Source organism: Pongo pygmaeus, chromosome 16 (assembly GCF_028885625.2).
Source record: "Pongo pygmaeus isolate AG05252 chromosome 16, NHGRI_mPonPyg2-v2.0_pri, whole genome shotgun sequence".
Classification (NCBI taxonomy): domain Eukaryota; kingdom Metazoa; phylum Chordata; class Mammalia; order Primates; family Hominidae; genus Pongo; species Pongo pygmaeus.
Window position 1 is genome coordinate 69678454 of NC_072389.2, and position 20095 is coordinate 69698548.

General features: G+C 38.4%; 1 protein-coding gene across 11 annotated transcripts in view; it reads right to left on the reverse strand.

Annotated features, from left to right (window-relative positions):
* CSNK1G1 (casein kinase 1 gamma 1) overlaps positions 1-20095 on the reverse strand; it is a 211559-nt gene that overhangs the window by 118301 nt on the left and 73163 nt on the right. For 8 of the 11 annotated variants that reach the window (XR_008494048.2, XM_054450140.2, XM_054450133.2 and 5 more), the window contains exon 1: positions 16146-16329. Coding sequence is in view for 10 of the 11 variants with exons in the window: in XM_054450140.2 (XP_054306115.1) it covers positions 16146-16326 (181 nt within the window). In the remaining variant the exon portion in view is untranslated. Of the gene's footprint in view, positions 1-16145; positions 16547-20095 lie in introns of those variants that run through there. The other 3 variants (XM_063652275.1, XM_054450143.1, XM_054450135.2) reach the window with 2 other exon arrangements.

Genomic DNA, 20095 nt, shown 5'->3' on the forward strand with positions numbered 1-20095 from the left:
TCAAGAGCAATTGACTAGAGATTCATGGGTAGGTGTCAAATCTATTTCACCAGTCTATATGTCTATCCTGATGGGAGCACCACACTGTCTGCTTTGTAGTAAATTTTGAAATCCAAAGTATGAGTCATCCAACTTTGTTCTTCTTTTTTCAAGATTGTTTTGGCTCTTCTGGGTTTCTTGAAATTCGTATGAATTTTAGAATCAGCTTGTCAGTTTCCACAAAGAAGCCAGCTGAGATTCTGATAAGGACTGTGTTGAATCTGTACATCAACTTGGGGAATGCTGCCATCTTAACAATATTAAATCTTGAGATCCATGAATGTGGAATGTCTTACCATGTAGTTAGATCTTAAATTCCCTATGACAATACTTTATAGTTTTCAGAGTATAAATTTTGTACTCATTTTGTTAAATTTATTCCTAAGTATTTTATTCTTGATGCTAATGTAAGTGAAATTTTAAAATTTTTTTAATTTTTGATTTAAATATATGTACTTTTGTGTAATATTGATTCAGACCTCTTCTCTCATGAGCTATCCCCAGAAACATATTATGTCTTTTAATGAGAATAATATTACTATCTCTTAAATGTCTACGAGGGAACTATTTTGGCTAAGATATTTTTAATTTTTATTATTATTTTGATTTGTTTCCTAGTCCTCAGCCTTGTTCCAGACAGCTGGAGCTTATTAACACAAGTGATATCATATGAAAGTTTTACTAAGACACAGCTAAAAATTTCAGCAAATATAATTTATAATTCTAATTCATATTGCTGTTAACTTATACTGTATACAAGTTTTGTGAAAAATTCCACATTTAGCCTTGACTCCTCAATACAAATATTTTAGAGTAGAATAAAACTATTGAAAAATATAGTTGTATCATCAATGTATAAATTTTCTGTGCAATCTATACAAAATAAAATTTATCCAGAAGCTACAGAGGAAGATATATTTCTTATAATAACCTCTATTTTCATGAAAATGTTTATTGTGTTATTTATTATTATAATAAAATCTAGATTTAACTGGAAGCCCAATTTTATGGTTAACAGTTCTAGTACTCCACTTGAAGAAATAGAATGTAGCCATTAAAATTATAATCATGAAAACCACATAGCAATTTAGTTAATAAAAAAGCCGAATCCCAAAGTATATCCAACATTTATATCAAGGTACCCACATACCTGGACAAAGTCTTTGTTCTAATTTTTGTGATGACATTGCAATATTGCCTACCAAAAAAAATTGCTCAAACCAACAAAACAAAAAAGCTCCATAAATTAGAATTATCCTAAACCTGTCTACAGTCTAGATGTTCAAATCCAAAAAAACTGTTTATCATTTAGGTTAATCCATTTGCTGAAGTACTTTATAAAATAAAGAAGACTAACAAGTATAAAAAGTAGCATTACAACCCTCAAAAAGGACCCCACTCTGCTGAGATATTGTTAACATGTTAACTTCTAGTTTCACAGTACAAACATTAACCCAAACTACCTGCAATAGTCCTTTAATCAAAAAACACTTAGAATTACTTAAATCACAAAGCATTTACTGTTTCAGCTTTTTGCCCTGATAAACTGGAAAAAAATCCTACTATTCTTTAGATATGAACACCTCTGGATAAAAACAGATTGCTCCATGTTTTCTAAAAGCACAGAAAAACTACATTTTGGAGGAAAGGGAAGTGAGATCACTCTAGTTAATTTATATTCTCCAAGAAGGGAAAAAAAAAAACAAACGATGACTTGTAATTCCTCCTTTTATCATGGCCTACACAATAAAGTCCAAAATCTCTATCATGGTCAAGAACAGGCTTTGCTCACATCTCTGGCCTCACTTCCTAATACCAATTCCACTGAACAACCCCTGTGGATCTTAGTCACCCATGCTTTCCAGTAGTGCTGAGGTTCTTTACATTTTCTTGTGTTTCACACCTCCATGCCTTTTGTATGGTACGGCTTCCTCTTTTGAGAATGTTCTTTCACATTCTCATCCCCTGACCTCAGCCCTTTCTCCTTACTGTCCAACTCGAGCCTTAAAGGTTCAACTCTGAGTGTCTTATTTGTGCAGGTTTTCTGCCATTTGCCAATTCCAGCAGAGATATCACTCTTTCTAAGCTACATTACGTCTTATATATATTTTCTATTATTTTACTTACTGCATTGCAGTATAGTTACTAATTTCTAAGTGTGAATCCCCAAATAACGATCTTGGCAAAAGCAGGGTCCATGTCTTATTTATGATCTTTGTACCACCAGGGCCTAGCTAAATGCCTGCCAAAAAACCAGATGCTCAATACAATTTGTTAAATGAATAAATGGCTAGGTAATTATGGAAATCTACCCCTAGCCTTTTATTTGGAAGAGGCATAGTGTTTATAACAACCTCCACTTTGATTCTGCTCTAAATTTACTTTGCAATAGTATAATATTAAACTTCGCAATAATTAATTTACCAATGTTTCTCCTCCTCACCCCCTGGAAAATCTCTGACGATTAATGTTGGGGATGATCCACCATAAAAACTAGATGGTGTCACTTAAAAGATCATTAGTTATCATTTTATACTTTATTTATATTTCTTTTTCTGGTAACATGTAATTATATTAAATGCTAATGACTATCATCTTTGTATTATAATTAGACATTTATTCTGATTTCCTTTTTAACTATTTTTTTCTGGCATGTGGTATTTCAACTATACACTTAACCAGTAACTGGTAAGACTACATGGCATATAATAGAAATAGCTATTTGTGATGTCTTGGATCTGGGCTGTAGTTCCAATTCTGTGACAAGCTGGTTGTTCTCCCTAGACCAAGTCACTTAATTTTTAATTCCTCTCATCTTTAAAATGATGACAGTTGAACTAGACAATGCTAAAGTTCCTTATAGGTCTAAAACTTCACTACTTTTGTTGATCTGGACTTCACATATTAAGTTACTCAAAGTTACCATAAACTTTTGGGAAGCCTGGGACCATTCTTGTCTCATTCTAAACTTACAGTCATCTTTTTCATATTAATTGTTGCTAATCTAGTTGTCAAATCCAAAATTGTACAGTAGAACTGGTTTGTGAACCATGGTCAGGACTTTTGTTCCACTCTTTATTTAATATAATGCTGAATCTTGATTCTGTTAACCAGCAATACATATTAGCTGCCCCACCCAAAGCATTGTGTTGTGTACAGCTTTCATCAGTATGTTCTTCAAAGGTTTGATCCAATTCACTGTTGAAGTGGATAAGACCAAAATACAGAATTCTACTGTTTGGCATCAATGAGGGCAATGATCTATTAACTCATTCTCTTTTATGAAGATGGTTAAAGGAATGACAAATCTACTTAATTATCTTATCAGTCACCGCACATTTCTATATACGTTACCAGAATACACAAAAGTATGTCAAATAAATGCCTTGCTGAAATAAAAATGTATAACATAGACATCCAGTTTAACATGGCAGAAAAAAATTGAGGCATTTAGCTCTATTTATTTCCAAAACCCCACTGAAAGGACAAAGGAAACAAGAAAGGACAAAGAGAATAGGTGAGGAAACAGTAGACTAGAGATGTCAACATTTTGGAAGATGAGAATTGAATAAACAAATGGTAAATGACTTAGCAAAACTAAGCCATCCAGCAGAAAAGGAATCTAAACACAGAATTACCTAATATCATGACAAATTTTTTAATTGTTGGACTTGAGGGAAAAAAATTAATGAAAGGTATATAGATAACTAAGAATTTTTTTAAAAAATCAAGTATCAGCAATTTTTAATTCTGAGGGAAGGAATGATGGAGTCATACTAAAAAGGAAATACAGTAACAGTGCTCTCATAGCTCGGTTGTAAACAATACTTCCACAGCCATAAAGCTGTAAATGTAAAAAAATTATTAAACCAAAAAATATGACATAAGTATATTGGGAGAATATGGGCAAGGTATGTATGTCATTAGGGATGGCATGTGTGAGACAATCAATAACAATATCTAATATTGAAAAAATTACGAAATAATATTTAGAAATAAGGAGGTATCTAGACGACATGGATAAAAGAATTGAACCACTTGCCTATAGGATTCAGGACTTTAGAATCTATGTAACCTAGTTATTGGAATTAAAGATAAATTATTAAAAATATTACATATGATACTTTATAAAGTTATATATATATGTGTGTATGTGTGTGTGTGTTTGTGTGCATGTGTATATATATATTTCCTCTTGTCCTACTAACCCCAACATAGAAAAAAAAAATTTGAATCAATCCAGCATCACCTGCTCTTTGAAAGCCCACAACAGCTGGCAGTAAGCTCCACTTTCTTTGACAAAAGCTTTGCCTTCTTCTGGAAAAGTAGGCCATAAGTTCAGACAGTTTTTTCCTTAGGATGCATGATGACATCATGTAAATACTGCTTCTGAATCACCCTCATAAACACATCTTTCTATAAACTTCTGTTGCCCATAACCATCCTACTTCATAGTCCTCCTCAAAAACTGTGGCCAGACACGGTGGCTCATGCCTGTAATCCCAGTACTTTGGGAAGCTAAGGTGGGCAGATCACCTGAGGTCAGGAGTTTGAGACCAGCCTGACCAACATGGGAAACCCCATCTCCACTAAAAATACAAAAATTAGCCGGCCGTGGTGGCGCACGCCTGTAACCCCAGCCACTCCAGAGGCTGAGGCAAGGCACGAGAATCACTTGAACCCAGGAGATGGAGGCTGCAGCAAGCCGAGATTGCAACACTGCACTCCAGCCTGGGCGACCGAGTGAGACTCTGTATCAAAAAAAAAAAAAATTCCGGAATTGTTTGGCAAGCCTGGAAATTTTACCATTACATTCTCCTGGTTAACCAGTCAAGATGTCAATGCATAATCTTGCAAGTATTATATCTGTGACACTTCTAAAATTACCATATTAATGCAATGCAGACTGTGTGTCAGCTAATGTGGTTAGAACTTTTCACTTCTACTTTATTTTGATGGATTATGCTATTGACAGAAATAATTCTTCTCCAAGATCTGTTAAAACTGCTTAAACTTAACAAATTGTGCTTAAGTTAAACTAGGGTGTAATTCCAAAAGAAATTTAAACTATGATACTACTACAAACAAGAATCTCATATACATTTGATATTCTTCCAAGAAAATTAAAATGCACAACAACAACAAAAATAGACAAATGGGACTTAATTAAACTAAAAAGCATGTACACAGCAAAAGAAAGAAGAGAATGAACAGACAACCTGCTGAATGGGAGAAAATATTTGCAAACTCTGCATCTAACAGGAAACTAATATCCAATTACAAGGATATTATAGTATTTACAATACTAATTGTAAGAATTTACAAGGAACTCAAACAAACAACAACAAAAAACCATATAACGTCATCTAAAAGTGAGCAAAGGACATGAACATTTTTCAAATGAAGACATACAAATGACCAAGAAGCATATGAAAAAACGCTCAAGAGAACTAATCAGCAGACAGATGCAAATTAAAACCACAATAAGATATAATTTTATACCAGTCAGAATGGCTATTATTATTATTTTTTGTTTGGTTGGTTTTTCCAATAAGCCTTTTACACTCTTAAGAATGGCTATTATTAAAAAGTCAAAAAATAAAAGATGTTGGCATGGGTGCGGAGAAGAGAGAACACTTATACACTATTGGCGGGAATGTAAATGAGTGCACCCTTTATGAAAAACAGTATGGAAGTTTCTCAAAAAACTAAAACCACCATTTGATCCTGCAATCTCACTACTGGGTACCTACCCAAAGGAAAAGAAATCATTACATCAAAAAGACACCTGCACATGTTATGTTTATCGCCAAAGATATGGAAACAAGTTAAGTGTCCCTCATGGATGATTATATATATATATATACACACACACACACATTTTACACACACACACACACACACATAAACACACACACACACACACAGGCAGACAGGCAATGAACTACTACTCAGCCCTTAAAAAAATAATAAAATTTCACATTTTTTGCAGCAACATGGATAGAACTGCAGGCCATTAACTTAAGTGAAACAACTCAGAAACAGAAAATCAAAAAATGCATGCTCTCACTTATAAGTGGGAGCTAAATAATGAGTACACATGGACACAGGGTGTGGAATAATAGACACTGAAGACTTAAAAGGGTGGGAGAGGTGAGAAATGAGAAATTATTTAATGGATACAATGCATATTATTCAGGTGATAGTTACACAAAAAACCCAGACTTCACCATTAGGGAATATATCCACATAACAACAACAAAAAAATTAGAATGCATTTTATCTAAAGTTATCATTTAATTTAATTTAACTTTATTTATTTATTTTTTTGAGACAGAGTCTCGTTCTTGTCACCCAGGCTAGAGTGCAATGGCACGATCTCAGCTCACCTCAGCCTCCCGAGTAGCTGGGATTACAAGCACCCACAACCATGCCTGGCTAATTTTTGTATTTTTAGTAGAGACGGGGTTTCACCACGTTGGCCAGGCTGGTCTCAAACTCCTGACCTCAGGTGATCTGTCTGCTATGGCCTCCCAAAGTGCTGAGATTACAGGCGTGAGCCACCATGCCCAGCCAAGACTCCTATTTTTAATCACTTAAGCAGAAGAATAATGACATGACTTCTAAAACTTGTTTTAGTTTGTTCCATCCACAGAACCTAAAAATTTGCAAATTTATAAGAAAACTTTAACAAGGTTACAAATATATAATATATCAATGTTTCTGGTTAATTAGGTGTTTCGCTGATACACTTTCATTTGTTTAAAATACCATGATTTTCTAAGAAACTATTAACTTAAAAGCAAAAATTTGATTTTAAAATGGCTTCATTTTGAACTAGACAAGAAATACCTTTAAATTATGTTACATTTTGGTCTGGGTGCAGTGGTTCACGCCTGTAATCCCAGCACTTTGGGAGGCCAAAGCGGACAGATCACTTGAAGTCAGGAGTTCGAGACCAGCCTGGCCAACATGGTGAAACCCCATCTTTACTAAAAATACAAAAAATTAGCTGGGTGTGGTGGTGGGCACCTGTAATCCCAGCTACTCAGAAGCCTGAGGCAGGAGAATTGCTTGAACCCAGGAGGTGGAGGTTGCAGTGAGCCAAGATCGAGCCACTGTACTCCAGCCTGGGCAATGAGAGTGAAACATCATCTCAAAAATAAAATAAAATAAAATTATGTTTCATCTTAAGCCTGCATTCTCTCAGATGATTTTCAAAAATGTTTAAAGCAGCAGAATCATACCTTTCAAACAAAATCTTATTGAAAACTCAAATGTATAAAATGTATAAAACAGATAACATGGAGAGTTCTGCCTGCTCACTTTTCTTTTCCCATTGACTTGGAGTGGAAAATAATGGATCTAAGACTGTGGGATAGAATATGAAATGAACTGCTTTAGATAGTACTCATCTGTAAATTGTTAATAATTACAACTGCCAAAAAAAGAATAGCTAGTAGCAGAAGTTAAAAGTTCCAATATAAGCAGGGCGCAGTGGCTCACACCTGTAATCCCAGCACTTTGGGAGGCAGAGGTGGGCAGATCACAAGGTCAGGAGATCGAGACCATCCTGGCTAACATGGTGAAACTTCGTCTCTACTAAAAATATACATATTAAAAAAAAATTAGTCAGGCGTGGTGGCAGGCGCCTGTAGTCCCAGCTACTCAGGAGGCTTAAGCAGGAGAATGGTGTGAACCTGGGAGGCGGAGCTTGCAGTCAGCCGAGATCGAGCCACTGCACTCCAGCCTGGGTGACAGAGGGAGACTCCGTCTCAAAAAAAAAAGTTCCAATTTAAGTTCACAAGTGACAGTTCAGTAATTCAGACAAGGAAAGAACAATATGCAGAGCCTGTCATATAAACCCTACATCAATCACAGAAATAAGTGTCTTACTTTAGAAGCCATGCAGGAGTGTCACAGAACAAGCTGCTACCCTTAGCCAATTTATTTACCTTTGTCCAGAAGTACCCTGTGCTAACGCATTTTTGCATATTTCATCAGACACAAAAGATGGAAAAGATCAAAAAGGTTAATTTGTTGTGCCTCCATTTTCTTGTATGCAAGTAAAAACATCCTCTCACCCTATCCTACTTCAAAAGGACAATATGAATATTATTAAAATCATATGCCTGCCTCTCTAGTCCAACAGGTCTGCCATAAACACACGTGTACCCCTATGCAGATGTGAAAGAAATATCACCAGCCGGGGGCAGTGGCCCATGCCTGTAATCCTAGCACTTTGGGAGGCGGAGGTGGCTGGATCACTAGGTTAGGAGATCGAGACCATCCTGGCCAACATGGTGGAACCCTGTCTCTATTAAAAAAATACAAAAAATAATTAGCCGGGCATGGTGGCGGGCACCTGTAATCCCAGCTACTCAGGAGGCTGAGGCAGGAGAACTGCTTGAACCCGGAAGGCAGAGGTTGCAGTGAGCTAATATCTCGCCACTGCACTCCAGCCTGGTGATAGAGCGAGACTCCACCTCGTAAATAAATAAATAAATAAATAAATAAATATCATCTATCTACTTATTCTTGCAACTAAGAAAAATACCAGCAATTATTTGTACATTGAGGATGTATATTTTCTTAACTCTAGAGGAAAATAATTTTCTTATTTTAATGTTTACATGATTCTTTCCAGGCCTGATTCAGCAGAAGGCTCAAAACTTTAAAAATGAGAAAGTTCTCACAAGATTCCCCATGTTTTTCAGTTAGTATCAATCTATAAAATCTGTTTTCATCCCATCATGTCCTCCTACCTACACAGTCACTATCCATCAATTTTCCCTTCTGTCTTAAATCTTCATAATTCTCCTTTCATTGAGGCAGTACACAAAAGACTCCACAGAAATAATCTTTCCATTGAAAATGGACAAAGGCCACATAGAAATAACTCTTTAAAAAAATAAGCAAATATGTGTAAGTATGTTTAACTTCACCTATGAACACATACACATTTAAGTAATACCATTTTCCCCTATCAGACTGTCATAGATGAAAAGATTCTTGATATTGTTTAAGATTTCTGAAGTACTGGAGGAAATAAGCACAAGGACACACATACACACAAACTGAAACATCTTTTTGGAGGACAAACTGACAATGTGTAACAAAATTGCAAACGTACATATCCTTTGACACAAAAAGTAGGCTTCCAGGATGTAGTCTAAGAAATTAAACCAACTTTAAACTACCAGGAGATCGAGTAGACCAGTGCCAGTCCATGGCCCTGTTAGGAACCAGGCTGCATGGCAGGAGGTGAGCAGTGGGTAAGCAAGCATTACCACCTGAGTGCCACCTGAAAGATCAGTGGCAGCATTAGATTCTCACAGGAGTGCAAACCCTATTACTGTGCATGTGAGCGATCTAGGCTACATCTAATACTTGATGATCTGGGGTGGAACAGTTTCATCCTGAAACCATCCTCCACCTCTGGTACATGGAAAAATTGTCTTCCATGAAATGGGTCCCTGGTGCCAAAAAAGTTGGGGACTGCAGGAGTACTGTATTAATTATAATACTAAAATACAAAATAATTTGTGTGTATATTGATAATGGCTAAATTGAACACTATAGAAATATTTAAAATTGATGAGATATATTTAAGTTGAAACAAGATGTTCATGTTCTATTAAGCAATAAAAAGAGGGTTTTTTTTTTTTTTTGAGATGGAGTCTCACTCTGTCTCCCAGGCTGGAGTGCAGTGGTACAATCTCAGCTCACTGCAACCTCCATCTCCCAGGTTCAACCGGTTCTCCTGTCTCAGCCTCTCGAGTAGCTGGGATTACAGGCCTCCGTCACCAAGCCCGGCTAATTCTTTGTATTTTTAGTAGAGATGGGGTTTCACCATGTTGGCCAGGCTAGTCTCAAACTCCTGACCTCAGGTGATCCGCCCACCTCAGCCTCTCAAAGTGCTGAGATTGCAGGCATGAGGCACCACGCCCAGCCATAAAAGGAAGCTTAGAGCACAATTTGATTGCATTTCTAAAATATGTCCTAATACACATTTTTGAGCCATAGAAAAACCATCATTAGTGGTTATCTCCACAGACACCTCTAAAGTAGAATTTAAAAAAAATTTTAAGCAATAAGTGTATTTTCTTTTTAAAAAAATTTGCATTAATGAAATTGTTTTGCCTTGATTACTACTTTTTTCTGATTACAAAATACACATGGCTCATTTTAAAAAGATAGGGAAGGGCCGGGAGCGGTGGCTCATGCCTGTAATCCCAGCACTTTGGGAGGCCGAGGCAGGCAGATCACCTGAGGTCAGGAGTTCAAGACCAGCCTGGCCAACACGGTGAAACCCCGTCTCTACAAAAAATACAAAAAATTAGCTGGGCGTGGTGGCGGGTGCCTGTAATCCCAGCTACTTGGGAGACTGAGGCAGGGGAATTGCTTGAACCCAGGAGGCAGAGGTTGCAGTGAGCCAAGATCGTGCCATTGCACTCCAGCCTGGACAACAAGAGTGAAACTTCGTCTCAAAAAAAAAAAAAGAGGGTCGGGGGGTGGCCAGGCGCGGTGGCTCACGCCTATAATCCCAGCACTTTGGGAGGCCGAGGTGGGTGGATCACAAGGTCAGGAGATCGAGACCATCCTGGCTAACACGGTGAAACCCCATCTCTGGTCTGGTGTGATTTCTTAATCCCTATCTCAAGCTTAACTTTCTAAGTCTCAGACATGCATTTCTGCATATGTGTCACCCAGTCCTCAAATATTCACAAACTCTATCTTACCTGCCTTCCCAACCACTCTCCCTAGTCCTATATTTACTATCTCAATTAACTCATTTATGCCTACTGTTCCATTATTGGAATGCTAGGCTGGTGGGAGTTATTTATATACACTGCTCAAGGTCATCACCAAGATCTGATTTTTCACAAAAATATTTGCAGCCTCCAGCATAAGGGTCTACATCTTCCTCATTTACAAGGTCTCTTCAAGCTGGCACATTTAGTCATCTTTGACTTCTTCCCATCAAATAATTAGTGACTAAATCCTGCCTATAGTCTATGTCTAAAATTTCTAATTTACCCTGTCCTCTCTCCATCTCACTTCCATTTTCAGAGCTAAGATCAAAGGCCCTGCTACTTTTGACCTGGACAATTAAGCCTTTCTTGAGTACCCATTACATACCACACACAGTGAAAGGAATTAGAATATGAGGACTAATAAAGCAAAGTAATTCCCTTACACCTATCTTGGGAGAGAGAAATGGAACAATAAAGTACAACACAATAAGTATTACAATTAGAGCAAAATCTACAAGATGTCAACTTCTTTCCTATTTGATCTAATCTTACAATACAACCCGAATTCTGTTTCTGGAATATAAACTAGATTATGTCACTCTGTTGTAAAACTCCCGATGATTCGACCCCATTGCCTACAGGATAAAGTCCAAATGCTTTAATATATGCAAACACTTCACAATTTCGTCCCAACTTACCTAAAAGCTTCATTCTATTACTTTTCTTTCACTTCACATCCTATGACCCAGTCATGTATAACTAAATGCTGCTGTGATATGCTGGGCACTTGCACAGTATCTAGTGATTGTGTATCCTGCACAAGCTCTTCTTCCTTATGTCTCCCGGCAGAAATCCTGTCCTATCATCAAATCATACCTCCTCTTTGAAGCCTTTATTAACCTTCTCTGCCAATGTAGTTTCTATACAATCTGGTTTTTTGTTTGTTTGAGACAGGGTCTCACTCTGTCGCCCAGGCTGGAGTGCAGTGATGTGATCTTGGCTCATGGTAGCATCAGGCTCCCAGGCTCAAGCCATCCTCCCATCTCAGCCTCCCAAGTAGCTAGGACTACAGGTGCATATCACCACACCCAGCTAATTTTTGTATTTTTTGTAGAGACGAGGTTTTGCCACGTTGCTCATGTTGGTATTGAAATCCTAAGCTCTGAGAACACATGGACACAGGAAGGGGAACATCACACTCTGGGGACTGTTGTGGGGTTGGGCGAGGGGGGAGGGATAGCTTTAGGCGATATACCTAATGCTAAATGGTGAGTTAATGGGTGCAGCACACCAGCATGGCACATGTATACATATGTAACTAACCTGCACATTGTGCACATGTACCCTAAAACTTAAAGTATTATAATAATAAAATAAAATAAAATAATAAAAAAAAGAAATCCTAAGCTCAAGTGATCTGCCTGCCTTGGCCTCCCAAAGTGCTGGGATTACAGGTATAAGCCACTACACCCAGCCCCCAATATGCTATATTATCACTTTGTATTGCAATTTGTTTTTCTCTGTCTACCACTAGACTGTGGTATTTGTAGGGACAAAAACTATATCTTGTTATTTCTATCCTTCCCAGAGTCTAGTATCAGTAAATATTCAAGAAATAGTTGTTAAATGTATGATGAGGACTGGGTGCAGTGGCTCACGCCTGTAATCCTAGCACTTTGGGAGGCTGACGTGGACAGATCACCTGAGCTCAGGAGTTCGAGACCAGCCTGGCCAACATGGTGAAACCCTGCCTCAACTAACAATAAAAAATTAGCCAGGCATGGTGGCACACTCCTGTAATCCCAGCTACTTGGGAGGCTGAGACAGGTGAATCACTTGAACCCGGGACGCAGAGGTTGCAGTGAGCCGAGATTGCGCCACTGCACTCTAGCCTGGGCAAAAAGAGGAAAACTGCATCTAAAGAAAAAAAACTGTATAGTGGGGTGGAAACATTTGCAGAGAACCAAAATGCACTATCGTTACTTTTTTTTTTTTTTTTTGCTGTTTAGAACCGACAGGTCTACTATCTACCACCACCCCCACATAAACCTGGAGCCCAAAGAAAGTATGCTTTATTTTCCCCCCCTTCCTATTCATCAGCTTTTTATCCTTCCATCTCATAAATAACAGTAAACAATACAGAAAGAATCCCTGCCCTTTAAAGGGCTTATATTCAAGTAAGGAGAGGCAATTAATAGGGAAACATACATATGGTCATTTCAGATAGTGATGAATGCAATGAATAAAATAAAGCAGTTTGACGAGACAAGATGTGCTAGAGAAGAAACGTGCTATTTTAAATGAGAATGAGGAACAAGTGATAGAATGTTTCTCTGAGAAGGTAAGACATAAGCTGAGGCCTAAAGGATGAGAAACAACCCGCTATGCAAAATTTTAGGGAAATAATTCTGCAAGCAGAAGGAATTGCAAGCGTAAAGGCTCTGAAGCAGAAATGCACATGGTTGGTCAGGTGTGGCGGCTCACATCTGTAATCCCAACACTTTGGGAGGCCAAGGCAGAAGAATCGCTTGAGGCCAGGAGTTCACGACCAGCCTGCAAAACATCATCTCTACAAAACATTTAAAAATAAAAAAATTAGCTGGGCGTGTTCTTATGCACTAGCTATTAAGAGGCTGAAGTAGGAGGATCGCTTGAGCCCACGAGTTGGAGGCTGCGTGAGCTATGATCACGCCACTGCACTCCAGGGCGGGTAACAGAGCAAGACCCTGTCTCCCAAAAAAAAAAAAAAAAAAAAAGAATAAGAAGAAATGCACTTGGCTGTTTGAGAGACTGTGTGTCTAGGAAAGGAAATTAGTTTAGAGAAGCAGAGCTTTGTAGGTGGTAGCCATGATGGAGGCCTGACTGCACCTGCCTTGACTTTGGAATTTTGTAGTTTACAATCTTCTCCTTGCTAATATTAAAACAAGAAAATGACGGAATGGGGTATGCAGCCCACTCTATTGTTAGCAAGATGCCAAATAATTCTGAAAGTATCTTTTCTAGATACAAGGCCATAACAGTATGGTCCCAGGGCTAATGAAAACTTGATAAGCAGAGAAGAGTAAAAGCACATGAAAAGAAAGACAAGTTCTTCTGACTACAGGCAAGTCCAAATGAGAAACATCAAAATTATCTCAGATTCAAAGAGGAAACAAAACACAATACTACTCTGAAAATATATATGGGCTATAAATGTATGCTTTTAACTGAATGAATTTTTCCATTCCCATGTAAACTTATAATACAAATCTAGACTTAAGTGATTAAACAGATTTCCACTTTTAATTCACCAAGGTTTTTCTTCACTTTCACAGAAATGAAACAATTGTCTGATGTTATGAGAATTCAAAGATTTAGATGCATTAGAAACTGCCTCTTAGCAATCATTTTGTGGATGTTTATGTCATAATTATTTAATCCATCCAAGTAGTACTGTGATGTTACAGTCAATCTATGACATAAATATTCACAGAACTATTCGTTAAAGCAACTCTGTAATTGCTAGAAAGTAAAGCAGTAATTACACATCTTACTCCTATTCTAAGTAGCATCTGCTGGCTTTGGTAACCCGAACACAATTCTAAATATAAAGATCCTTTCATTATCCTAATTAAGTCCTGAATTTCCAGGCTGCCAGCCTTCTAACAGTAAAAATAAATCCATTCTCATCATTCTTAAATTCAAATGGTCTCTGGCTAGTATAGTGATGTTTCTCCAAGGCTCTCTATGGGGGATCAGAGGTAAGATTTTGTCCATGTTCTCTATGCAGGACCATCACAAGAAGCAGAGGTAGTCAGGCGCAGTGGCCTGTAATCCCAGCACTTTGGGAGGCCGAGGTGGGTGGATCACTTGAGGCCAGGAGGTCAAGACCAGCCTGGCCAATATGGCAAGAGCCCATCTCCACAAAAATATTTTTTAAAAAAATAAGCTGGGCATGGTGGCACAGGCCTGTAGTCCCAGCTACTCTGGAGGATGAGGCACAAGAATCACTTGAACCTGGGAGGAGGAAGTTGCTGTGAGCTGAGATCGCACCACTGCACTCCAGCCTGGGTGACAGAGCAACACCATCTCAAAAAGAAAAAGAAGTAGCAGAGGTAACAAACGTAATTATGTTATGTTTCCACCCTCCCACCATTCCCCACAAAGGGCCAAAGTTTCTTACAATGAGTCTTCATATTAATCCACAGTCTCAAGAGCTATGAAGAAAAAGAAAACACTTTAGCCTAAAAGATGACCTTTCCACATTCTCCAGGCTAATCTCCAACTTCATATATTTATATGGCCTTTTATTTTCTCTATCCCACTCATCAAGGGAGAGCCATTAAAAAGTATATAAATGGCTGGGCGCGGTAGCTCACGCCTGTAATCCCAGCACTTTGGGAGGCTGAGGCGGGCAGATCACAAAGTCAGAGGATCAAGACCATCCTGGCTAACATGGTGAAACCCTATCTCTACTAAAAACACAAAAACAAAATTAGCCAGGCGTGGTGGCGGACGCCTGTAGTCCCAGCTACTTGGGAGGTTGAGGCAGGAGAATGGCATGAACCCGGGAGGCAGAGCTTGCAGTGAGCCGAGATCACGCCACTGCACTCCAGCCTGGGTGACACAGTGAGACTCCGTCTCAAAAAAAAAAAAAATTATATATATATATATATAAATACCCAATGTACCTTTTTCCCAATCTCACATCTTTAGACAGATTAATTTTGTCATTATTTTCCATCTCACCCATAAATTCATAATTGAAATAGAAAATCCATTGCCTTAGTTGGGAAATAAAATTGCCTAACTTCTCTTTGGAGTTCTAACTTAATTCTAATGCTGGAAACTCCAGGAAGAAATACAAACAAATTATCTGTTGGAAAACTTCTCCAAACAGGATGTACTGTATATCCTTGCAGACTAAGCCTGGGTATTACTAAGGATTTACTCTTTTCTTTTCAGGGGCAGAGTCTTAATTAAACCAAGGCCTTATGCCCTTCTTAAAGGACCAACAGCATCTGCATCATCTGGAATTTGTAAAAATATGCAGAATTTGGGGCTCTACCTCAGACCTCCTAAATCAGAGTCTGCGTTTTACTGATATCTGTATGCAACTCTATGTTCATCAGAAAATCTCAGAACTGGTAGAAAACTTAAAAGCCCATCGCACACACATAAAGAAAGATGAGCCTTGGATAACAAATAATTGATAATGACCATAGTGCCCCTTCACAAATTATTTCTTAACAACAGGTTTTCCTTAAGAAAAATTTCTTGTAAAACTATAAACGGCTTGTCTTGAAACACACCAAAGCTTATCATAGGTATTGTTGTTAGTAGAAGTCACTGACATAACCAAGTGCTTACCTAATCTGAGCTCTCCGAAGTTCCCACACCCTATCTTCTTGCCAACCCTGAAGTTGGGTCCCACCATAAGAACTCCAGAGGATGATGAGGAGCCAGATGGTCGAGAGCAGTGTGCACTCCTTTGTGCCATGGGTTTAGTTGTCCGTTGTCTTTCATCCTTTTCCCTACTAGGATGGTCCATGATCCTACAGGACAGAGTCTCCGTACAGCAAGTAGCTTTAGTGTGTATACCTCTCTTCAATACAAAAGTATGTCCAAATAAATTGTAGTCAGAGAAAGGTAAGGAGTTCTTTTAGCACCATATTTGTTTCTAATGTATCTCCGGGAGATGAAAAACCATTTATTTGTTCCCGTAGGAAATGTAGTCACTAGGTCTCAAGCTTAGGTGAACATCTTATAACCTAGGTAAAAATCAAGAAAACATGTAGTTAAAAATTAAATTTTGAAACAAATTCAGAAAGTCACTACCAATTAGAATGAATCCTATCCAAAGGTGAGCAAAATGCATAGCTTCCTGAAATGGGTTTTGGTTTTCTATCCTCCAACAGTTTAACCATCTGGATTAGTTATTCACATGGTATCACAAGCTCAGTAGGCTGCAAACCACAAAAGCTAAGGAAACACACAAGCCTTTAATATAGAATGCTTTCTTCTAGTAATGTACCTATGACCAAAAGGAAAGACAATTGTTTTTTTCATCACTGGCTAACAGAAATACATAGCAGTGCTGAAACCAAGTTAAAGAAACTGAGGATGATTTAATTTTAAGCTCTTCCTTTTAATTTTGCCAAAACTTATAAGAAATTAGACTATTCACTCCCCCATTCGCCTATCCCCACCATTTACCAAGCACTGGCAAGAATTATGTAATCTTCAGTTACCAATCAACACAGACAACCTCTATGAAGGAACTTCCAAAACTCTATTGCTATTAAGCAGTCCTAAAGTTCTGAAAAGCCAAACTTTTGGTGGTTTTTGCTGTATGCTGAGTATGCAATGACAGAGCGCCAAAAAGAGATCCTTTGCAGAACCCCAAAGTGAAAATAAAGCAAAAAAAAAAAAAAAATCTTAAGCATAACATTCATCTCTACCAGAATTCTGCAGTGTCCAAATTCAGGACTGAGCCCAACACAAATGTTTGCAATGAGATAATTTTGATCCTATATTTGATTATCCATGTGAGTATTCTTAACAAAAAAGAAATACTGTTATCACCAATCACATACTAAACACACACTTGTATTTCACTTTCATAAATCTTAAAACTTAAGGGAAGAGAAAGCCGGGTGCGGTGGCTCACGCCTGTAATCCCAGCACTTTGGGAGGCCAAGGCAGGTGGATCACCTGAGGTCAAGAGTTTGAGACCACCTGGCCAACATGGCAAAACCCTGTCTCTACTAAAAATATAAAAATTAGCTGGACGTGGTAGCAGGCACCTGTAATCCCAGCTACTCGGGAGGCTGAGGCAGGAGAACAGCTTGAACCTAGGAGGTGGAGGTGGCAGTGAGCCGAGCTCGTGCTACTGCTCTCCCATCTGAGTGACAGAGTGAGACTTCGTCTCAAAAAAAAAAAAAAAAAAAAAGAAAGAAAGAAAGAAAACTTAAGAGAATTAGAACAAATGTTTGGTTATTATCACCAATTATACAATAGAGCAAAGATGCCTATACTCTAAACTTCCTGAGGACCTGTAATTCCCTACTAAAGTAACAGGTAAAAAGCAGTCAGCTGACTGTACAAGTGGGCACATAATCCAATAATACAATCTGTTTGCTTTATTTATTTATTTATTTTTGAGATGGAATTTCGCTCTTGTTGCCCAGGCTGGAGTGCAATGGCAAGATCTCGACTAGCTGCAACCTCTGCCTCCCAGGTTCACGCGATTCTCCTGCCTCAGCCTCCCAAGTAGCTGGAATTACAGGTGCCTGCTACCACACCCAGCTAATTTTTTGTATTTTTAGTAGAGACGGGGTTTTCACCATGTTGGACAGGCTGGTCTCGAACTCCTGACCTCAGGTGATCCACCCACCTCAGCCTCCCAAAGTGCTGGGATTACAGGCGTGAGCCACCATGCCTGGCCTCTGTTTGCTTTATTATAGTTTAAATAAACTGCTTTTCATTTTTGTTTACTTTGCTTTACAATAGATTTACATTTATAATGTATATTCTGTAAAGGAAAAAAAACAAAGCGATGAAAGGAGGTCAGCAACTAGTGAACTTCCTACATGAACAACATTAAGAATTCATATTTCCTCATTGTTTCTCCTATTTCCAAGTATATCCACTATCCCGATTATCCTTGTCTTTTGCCCAAATCCCTCAAATGATATTAGAAAGAAAGAGAAAAAAACATCATAATTGTTGGGAGTATGTCTATATGTGAGACTGTCAACTATACTTCCTTCCATTATAAGTTAATATGAGGACAGAGGCAGAATGTGTCTTGGCCCAATTCAGTCAATTTATAAGTATTCAACGAACTCACACATTTTCAAAAACTATCACTACAATAGCCTCATTTATAAGATTTGGAAACTATATTACATTGCCTATTTCTCTTCATATTTTTCATTTTTGCTCACTCTGTTTTTTCCAACAGATGGATATTATTTTTATAATACTTTGCATTAATTTCTTCCATTGCACTTAGACTAGTATAACATTAGATGGAATAATCACACATAGCCCGCATTATCTATGTTTACTTACATGTATGTATTAGAAGAACACACAGTATTTGTCAGGTTAAAAATCCATAGAAGCCAGGTGCAATGGTATGTGCCTATAGTCTCCATTTACTTGGGAGGCTGAGATGGGAGTACTGCTCAAGCCCACGAGTTCAAGGCTGGAATGTGCTATTATCATGCCAGTAAATAGCCACTGAACTCTAGCCTCGGCGACACAGAAAGACCCTGTCTCTAAAAAAAAAAATAATAATAATAATAAATAAAATTAAAAATTAAATTTAAAAATATTAAAAATTAAATGTAAAAAAAAAACCACATAGAAAGCCAAAAATTGGCTGGGCATGGTGGCTCATCCATGTAATCCCAGCACTTTAGGAGGCCAAGGTAGAAGTACTACTTGAGCCTAGAAGTTTGAAATGAGCCTGGGCAACATAGGGAGACCCCATGTCTACAAAAAATTTAAAAATTAGGGCCGGGCACAGTGCTCATGCCTATAATCCTGGCACTTTAGGAGGCCAAGGCGGGTGGGTCACCTGAGGTCAGGAGTTCAAGACCAGCCTGGCCAATATGACGAAACCCCGTCTCTACTAAAAACAAAAAAATTAGCCAGGCGTGTTTGTGCATGCCTGTAATCCCAGCTACTCAGGAGGCTGAGGCAGGAGAATTGCTTGAATCCAGGAGACAGAGGTTGCAGTGAGCCGAGATCACACCATTGCACTCCAGCCTGGGTGACAAGAGCAAAACCCCGTCTCAAGAAAAAAAAAAAAATTAGCTGGGCATGGTGGTGCACACCTGTGGTCCCAGTGACTTGGGGAGGCTAAAGTTGGAGAATTGCTTGAGCCTGGGAGGTTCAAGGACGCAGTGAGCCATGATCGTGCCACTGTACTCCAGTATGGGTGACAGAGCAAGGCCCTGTCAAAAAAAAAAAAAAAAAGCCAAAAATCTCACTCAGCTGGGGAAAAATGTTCATAACACCTACTTGTAGAACAGAACAATCACTTTACTTCCCACAACGATGACAAAAACTGACACTAAAGGTGCTGTGTCAATTTTCTAATCTATGCATGGGACATAAGCATTGTTCAATCTATAATTATGAAAGGTGAGGCCAGGTGCAGTGGCTCACGCCTATAATCCCAGTACTTTGGGAGGCTGAGGCGGGCAGATCACCTGAGGTCAGGAGTTCAAAACCAGCCTGGCCAACATGATGATACCGTCTCTACTAAAAATACAAAAAAAATTAGCCACACATGGTGGTAGGCGCCT